The sequence below is a fragment of the Glycine max genome, chromosome 3, assembly GCF_000004515.6.
Source record: "Glycine max cultivar Williams 82 chromosome 3, Glycine_max_v4.0, whole genome shotgun sequence".
NCBI lineage: Eukaryota > Viridiplantae > Streptophyta > Magnoliopsida > Fabales > Fabaceae > Glycine > Glycine max.
Genome location: NC_016090.4, coordinates 36,669,688 through 36,678,145, shown reverse-complemented (window position 1 = coordinate 36,678,145; position 8,458 = coordinate 36,669,688). Strand labels below are relative to the sequence as shown.

Below are 8,458 nucleotides of genomic sequence, written 5' to 3'. Positions count from 1 at the left end.
ACCCTAGTTAATTATTAGCCCATAGTTAAATATATTTTTTTTCATTAAAAAAATCAGATTTTACATTTTATTTCTAATAAAAAAATAATTTTTTGATCTCTTAAAAAAATTCATTTTGTCTCTAACTCTCCGTCATTATGTTGGCTTTGTTAAGGTTTTTTTTTTTTAAATTTTGTTTTATCACAATCGCCAATATATTTTCCATTAGATAGTTAATAAAGTCAATGTAAGAATAGGAAGGAAACATAAAATAAAAATAAATCAGAACCAAAAGATAATTTTATTAAAAATCAAATACAAAATTTTAAAAAATAGAGATGAAAAACATACTAAGACAATAATTTACATTGAACAATCAAATACAAAATTAATTTTGGTTGTCTGTTGTGTATTTTTTTTTACATATGAACGGTTAAGTATTTATCTTGTTTTTATTATTAGGCTTAAATATATTTTTGTTATTTAAAATTTATTATTTTTTTAATTTTGTTTGTGTAATTTTTTTTATTTTTTTCTTTGCAATTTTTTTTGTTTTTTTAAGTATTTAGATAGTATTTTAAATAATAAAAACATTATTTAAAACATTTAAAACATATAAAATAAAATAATCAAATTTTATAAAAACTAAAATAAATTTAGAAGGATCAAAATAAAAAATATTAAATTAAAAAAAATATATATATTTAATTCTTATTATTATTAATGACTTAAAAAAAAAATACTAAAGAAGAGTAAGAAAAAATAATTAACCCGTCGTAAACTGAAAACTGGTTTCCGTTCTTCATTTCTTCTTCGTCAATCGCTCTTCACCGTACTCTCACACCCTCTCTCTGCTCAAATATCCTTTTCCCTTCTGCTCCTATTCTCACTCATACTATTCCTTTTCTGCTGCACTTCCACTTTCTTTCCGCCCACACCTTTTAGTAACTCATGCTCTTTAACTTCATATCCTTACCCAACAAGTTAACCACTTAACAACTGTGTTGTTTCTTTCTCATTGTTCAAGTCCCTCTCTTTAGCTCACTTCCTTTCCAACCAAGTTGTTGGTTTCTAAGAAAAGGAGGAAAATAAAGGTAGAAAATTTCCATCTGGGTCATGAGATTTTGTGCATTCAAGTTCTGCATTCCCCAGTTCTGAGCTCAAGCTTTTCCACTGTGTTTGATTTGTTCAGATCTCTCTCATTCTCTTTAACCCAGAAAATGCCAAGCTAACTCTTTTCAGCTATCAGCAATGTTGTGAAAATTTTCTCTTTTTCATTCTTTTGTGGGGTTGGCCTCATCTCATGGTCTTGTTATTGGAACCATTTGTGACATTCAAGGTTGCACTTCTGCAAGACCGTTCTTTTGTTTCTTAAAAGTCTGAACCTTGAAAAGTAATTGCATTCTACAAAATGGGATCTTCTTTAGTCTAATTTGGGTCCCATCTCTCCCTAAAGTTCCAATTTTTAAAACACAAACCCATCTTTTCCTGTTACTTTCCACATGAATGAAAAGGGCTTTTACCCTAAGATCTCCTATCTATCTTCCTTTTGCAGCTATTAGTCTTGCATGGTTCTCATCACTGTCCAATTTCAAGTTGGTTTGACAAGTTTATGGTGCTACATTGTCAATGATGCTCGTGGAAACAGTTTGTGTTTGCTGATTGAGTTTCTGAGCTTTGGACTATTCTTTAAGGTACCAAACGTGTACATTTTCTTCCTCTTTTTGATTCATTTTGAAAAATTCTTTCTGGCCCTTCAAACTTTGCATTGTTCACTACCTAATGTTCCTAGAAATATGTGATTTCGAGCTCTTATCATTTCACTGCTGAACAACTATTTGGCCTTGACTAAAACTTACCTAATCTCTTTATAGGTGTTTGGCCAAGTTGGAATTCAACATTTTTCACTTGTAAATGTGACTTGGGCAATTGGATTCGTTGGTATATCTCTTTATTTTGTCCCTTTCAACATATGTAAATATGCTTGAAAAGGAGTGTCTTTTTAGATCACCATTGTTGCTATGTATTTTGGTTGGCTTCTTGCTACTTCCTGTTGTGTCAGCTGTGATACCATTGGGTTCAAAACTTTCTGTGGTTGACAATAACTGTTGGGTTTCCTCCAATGGTGATTTTGCATTTGGGCTCTTTAACATTTCAGATGAACCTAATCAGTTTAGTGCTGGCATTCGTTTCAATTCAAAGTCTATACCGTATGACCAACAAACAGTGGTCTGGGTTGCTGGAGCTCATGACAAAGTGAGTAACATGTCCTATTTCCAACTCACACCTGAAGGGGAACTGATCCTGTTTGATTCCTTAAAAGGATTCATTGCATGGAGGAGTGGAACTGGCAACAGAGCTGTTGCTTCAGCTGCTCTTCGTGATAATGGCAATCTTGTTCTGATAGACACAAAACAAAACATCATTTGGCAAAGTTTTGATACTCCATCTGATACACTCCTTCCCGGACAGAGTTTATCTGTTTATGAGACACTTCGGGCTACAACCAAGAACCCCATGTCTAGTTCCTACACTCTTTACATGAATCCTTCTGGTCAATTGCAGCTTCGCTGGGATAGTCATGTCATATATTGGACAAGTGAAAGCCCTTCTTCTGCTTCAAATCTGACTGCATTTCTTACAAATGGTGGAGCTTTGCAACTTCAAGACCAAAGTTTAAAAGCTGTTTGGAGTGTGTTTGGAGAAGACCATAATGATTCTGTGAATTACCGATTTCTTAGGCTAGATGTGGATGGCAATCTCCGCTTGTATTCTTGGATTGAAGCTTCACAATCATGGAGATCAGTCTGGCAAGCTGTTGAGAATCAGTGCAAAGTCTTTGCAACATGCAGTCAGCGTGGTGTCTGTATCTTCACTGCTTCAGGTTCTACTGATTGTTGGTGCCCTTTTGAGGTAACTGAGTCTAACCAATGTTTGGTTCCATATGAACAGGAGTGTGAGTCTGGATCCAATATGCTTATGTACAAAAACACATATCTTTACGGAATTTATCCTCCTGATGATTCAGTTGTCATAAGTAGTTTGCAGCAATGTGAGCAGTTATGTCTGAATGACACGCAGTGTACGGTTGCAACATTTTCCAACAATGGTAGACCACAATGCTCCATAAAGAAAACTAAGTATGTTACTGGCTATGCAGTTCCATCTCTAAACTCGATATCTTTTGTTAAAAGGTGTTCAGGTCCATTTGCTGTAAATCCTGGTCTCACAAAGTCACCTCCACCGAAACTGCCTCGTAGGCTTTGTGTTCCTTGTCTGATGGGAGCAGCCTCAGGAACATTTTTCATCTTTGCTATCCTCCAGCTGGGAATTATTTTCATCATCTTCAGAAGAAAAAACTCCACTATGCGAAATGTTGCTATAGCTTTCACAAGCCCAAATGCAAAAGGCTTAAATGTGTTCTCCTTCTCAGAAATCAAGAGCCTCACTGGGGATCTCAAGGATCAAATTGGGCCAAACATGTTCAAGGGTGTGCTACCGAACAATCACCTGATTGCAGTTAAAGACCTGAATGCATCCATAGAAGAAAGGAAGTTCCGGAGTGCTGTTATGAAGTTGGGCAACATCCACCACAAGAACCTTGTGAAGCTGGAAGGTTATTGTTGCGAGTTTAACCATAGATTTTTGGTGTATGAATATGTCAAAATCGGTTCACTGCATAAATACATAAATGATTGTACCCTTTGCAAGAGGCTAACTTGGAGAAAGAGAATTGAAATATGCTCAAGTGTGGCAAAGGCCATTTGTTATTTGCACACTGGATGTAGGGAGTTCGTGAGCCATGGAAATTTAAAATGTGAGAATGTCATGTTGGATGAAAATTCAGTGGCCAAGGTGTGTGAATATGGGTTTGCAATAGCGGATGGTGAGGCCACATATCGTGGCTTTTCAGCTGAGAAGGATGTGGGGGATTTTGGAAAGTTAGCGTTAACGTTGTTCACAGGGTGTCTAGTTCATGAGCAACTTTATGAGTGGGCTTATACAGAATGGATGGAAGGTAGGGCAGTTAATGTTGTTGATAAAAGACTTGATGGTGTTGTCAATTCAGAGGAACTGGAGCGTGCGTTAAGAATCTCATTCTGGTGCCTTCAAATGGATGAACGTAGAAGACCTTCTATGGAGGAGGTAGTGAGAGTACTAGATGGTACATTGAACGTTGATCCACCACCGCCGCCATTTGTCTTGCACAGGCCGTTACAGGAAGATGATCCACAAGAAAATGGTTCAGATTAAGGGTTTCAGTAGTGTTTATTTATGCCAGCTGAATTTTTAGGAACTTTTTTCATTTATTTCACTTTTTCAGTCTCCTTCATATTCAACTTGTATAGTAGAATAGGACTAACATCTTAGTAAAAAGTTAGCCATGCGCTATATTTTTTGCCCCTCAACTAAACCTATATGACGATGTGAGCCAGTGACTGTAGACTTTGAAGACTAAAACTCTAAAAGCATGTTTGGGAATCCCTTTGGAGAAGGAAAATTTTTTGTCGTTGACATTGAATGGGTGTTTAGGTGTATCTGAATGGTTTTCCAAACATGCTACAAGTTGTTCATTTGAATTTGTGGCATTGGCATGAATTTAAGTCCATTTGAGCACATACTAAATGACTGAGTAGTGTCTTTTTTTTTTTTTTTTTTTATGTTTTGGTTATGTGTGAATATTAGTCATTGTGGATTTGTCACTTCAAGGACAAAATAGATTAAGATAGAAATTCAATTTCCAATTGTCTGATGGATTCCTGTTCTTTTTTTTCTTTTCTTTTGCTAACAGATGAATTCCTGTTCTAGTTGGTCTTTATTTGAAGAGTAATTAAGGAATTTTCAACAACTCACAAACAATTTATTTAACCAATAAAGTTAGATTCTTTGTTTATGTTGTAATCCATGCAAAATATTTTATTTTCTGTAATCTTTATATATATAAAAGGAGTAGGGTGGGCGTATTTTTGGGATATAAAAGGAGATAATGGGGGTAGTTTTGGAAGAAAATAAAACACAATGTGGAAGAGGCTTCAATTGTTTAATAAAATAAATGAACATTTGCTTTGGGGATAATTATGAATAATGAAATTAAACGTGCAGGCTTAAACCAAAATATTAGTGAGTAGGCAATTAAAAAACGTCTATAGCCACTTAAATGATTTTAAAAAACGTCTCACCAATTAAAAAAATTAAATATTTTCATTTCCTTTTTAATTCATGTGATTTCCGTTTACCTTCTTACTATTAATATCATTATAAATATACAACAAAATCATTTAACCCGTTATCATTATGCTTTTCTTCATCAAGGTAATTTCGAATTTGTTGTGATAAATTACAACTAACTTTGTTTATACGCGTCTCATGGTCATTAATTTGTAAGTGTTTTTTATATACTTAAGTATTTTTTATTTTTAATTACTGTGATGATATCATATTATAATATTTTTCACGTGTCTGTTCTAATTTTAGATTATTTTATATTGAAATATGTTAACTTCCTAAGTATTTTTATCAGCCATTGAAAAACGATCTTCTCAACACAGTTGTTTTCAAAGATAAGATTGGAATAAATATTGAAATTGTTTTGTTTAAATTTTTGTGCAGTGGTTATTTTATATATGATTTGAAATAATTGTTAAAGTATTATAATTTACTTAACAGTTGATGGATAAATTTAATTATGTTGGTGGAAAGTATTTCGATATCATGGTCAAAAATTTATATTTGATTGAGGTTATTTATCGAATTTCAAACACTACTATACTAAGTGTAATCACAAATAATATGATAAGTTTTTTTGTGTGATATAAATGTAATATGTATTATATTTATATTTATTTATTTGATGTTTTTATAATTTTCTTGAATTATGATTAAGAAAATTATGAATTATCAGAAAACAAATTTTGTAATCTCGTGGATGATAAATATCAAATTTTTATTTTTAGTGTTGGTTGGCAAAGGGGTGATTAAGAGGCCACACTCACTAACTAATGGACTCAATTGCGTATTGGTGTGCTGCAAATCAAAAGTAGAAGCTTCTGATTTAATATGTATATATATATATATATATATATATATATATATATCAATTGCGTATTGGTGTGCTGCAAATCAAAAGTAGAAGCTTCTGATTTAATATGTATATATATATATATATATATATATATATATATATATATATATATATATATATATATATATATATTCTTAAAATAAATATGAAATATATACTTTTTTTAGTTAATGCAAAGTATTTACATAACATTTAGGCTTTTCCCACATCATATACGTTAGATATTTTTTAACCCTCAAAATTTATTGAACTTATATATAAATATTTAAAATTTGAATCCAAGTCAAATATAAATATTAAACTGTAACATATATTTAAATAGTTTAAAATATTAATTATTTAATAAAAATAATAATTTTGAGTCCATGTATTGTAGATTATCAAAAATTAGCTATTAATCTGAATAAATATTATTCATTTATCCATATTTAAAAAAAAATCTAACATTGTGTTTTTTTTTTTGTTTTTTTCTCTTTTATGTTGTATCCTTTTAAAAAGAAATTAAAAAATATATAATTAAATTTTGAAAAATCCTACAATTCCCTTTAATATTATTATATTTTGGAAATGGCAATCAATCATGATAAAATTGATTTAATAATTTAAAAAACATTAAATCATATAACTAGTTTTCCTTTAACTAGCATTTAACTAGATTAAATTCCAATATATTTTAAAAAATAATTAATAATACAATGAATAATATTTTAATCTCTATAAAAGTTATGAAATCTGCATGAGATACGTTATGCTATATAATTTAATATGTTTTAAAATTTAATTGATTAGGAATTAGAAATTGCTGGATGAAAAAGCAAAATGACACATAATGTTGATTGACAATGTTTATAATTGAAATTTAAACATATAATTAATTGGTTTTTTAGTTTTATGGTTACATATAATTAATACAATTATTTAAAAACATTGATTGGTTAAAGATAATTTCCAAATAAATTTTAATATAGTAGCATTTTTTATATAGGTAGGAATCAAATACAATGATTTATAATATCAAGGGTGAATATTAATCAATTTCTTATAATCATACGTTACTTTCTCTCTCAAAAATCATAGGTTGCTATTATTTGAAAATGTATTAAACTCGTGATCATTGTTATGTAACGTAAATTACCATAAAACACAAATTTCAAACAAGTTTGGATTACATAATATCTAATAAAATTTAATCATTTAATTTTTATTAATCATGTTTTCATAACTGATGAAAAATTTAATGGCCATAATTAAATTAATTTCTTAGAGTCGCAACTATTTTCCTCATATAAATAAGATGGTAGAAGATGATTTACTTAATCTTTACCTTTTTTATTATTTTTATAATTCAGCGATTTAGCGATAGTTTTTTCTACTACATGGTATGCAGTGTTTTTTTAATATTTTTTTTTGTATTTTTTATAGTTTATTTGTATTTATCATCAACTCTGTGTTTTTAATATTTTTCTAGGATGGCGTATTCTTGGAAACAAAAATTCACGAATTGGTTTAAGAGTTTTACAATAAAATTAACTCCTAAAATGATATATTTATAATTTTATTACAACTGTAATTACCTTGAATTTAATATATTTTTACTCAAATTTTCATTCTTAATTTTGGAATTGATAGGACAAAATGAAAATTCCAACTACCTTTTTTTTCTTATTGGGGACTGCCTGCAACCTAGATTGCAATGGAAATGTTGTTAATTTGTATGTTTCTCCACTACATAATCATGGAAAACCCCATTTCAGATGTGGTGGTATGAAAATAGATCAATTTTATTCCTTAGAGACAAAACATGTTGTAATGCGCTATATTATAGACAATTGGTTTGATATGAAGATTTTTTACATAACTTTGGTGAAGTTATTATCCAATGTCAGTCATGAAAAATTCATCTATGTTTTTTAATAGCTTTATGATGACTATTAAAATTAGACTGAATGCTTTTGAGATATTAATTTCGTTTATAATAGACAGTTTAATTCTTTTTTCATAACATTTTCTTGCATGATACTGTGAATGTTATTACAATACTAATTGTCAGCTATATTTGCAAGACAATGTCAAACTTGGTAGTACTTTTTATTTATTTTGGAGGGAATATTTGGTTGATGGTAGTGCAAAACTTATTGACCCAAGATAATATTTTCTATGTCCATTAATCTAAAGATCCAAGTGCTATAGAAATATTTTTGGGTGGTATGTTGGAAGTGGCCAAGTTTTATAACCTAACATTAAATCACGAGGTTTGGTTGTATTTTTTTAGGAAAAAAATAATTTGAAATGAAAATTTAGATTGATTCAAGTAAAAATAAAACTCGTTATCTTATAGTTATACATGATTCTGTAAGTTTTTAAAGACTTTTAACTACTTTTTTTTTTGTCAATTTG

The 8,458-nt window shown here is 30.0% G+C and overlaps 1 protein-coding gene across 2 annotated transcripts; it reads left to right on the top strand.

Annotated features, from left to right (window-relative positions):
- The first annotated feature begins 678 nt into the window (after positions 1 to 678).
- On the top strand, positions 679 to 4,388 carry LOC100809478 (G-type lectin S-receptor-like serine/threonine-protein kinase SD3-1). 2 transcript variants are annotated; one of them, XM_014773765.3, is made up of 3 exons: positions 679 to 1,073; positions 1,535 to 1,673; positions 1,854 to 4,388. In XM_014773765.3, exon 3 carries the CDS (start codon positions 1,960 to 1,962, stop codon positions 4,231 to 4,233), a length of 2,274 nt encoding a protein of 757 aa, XP_014629251.1. In that variant the 5' UTR covers positions 679 to 1,073; positions 1,535 to 1,673; positions 1,854 to 1,959; the 3' UTR covers positions 4,234 to 4,388. The 2 variants fall into 2 exon arrangements, with proteins under 2 accessions (XP_014629251.1, XP_040869976.1); XM_041014042.1 differs by having other exon boundaries at positions 679 to 1,673.
- The last annotated feature ends 4,070 nt before the right edge of the window (positions 4,389 to 8,458 follow it).

What these genes read in the sequence shown, in the direction of transcription:
- LOC100809478 (XM_014773765.3), top strand. Translation starts at nt 1,960, where the DNA reads ATGCTTGAAAAGGAGTGTCTTTTTAGATCACCATTGTTGCTATGTATT.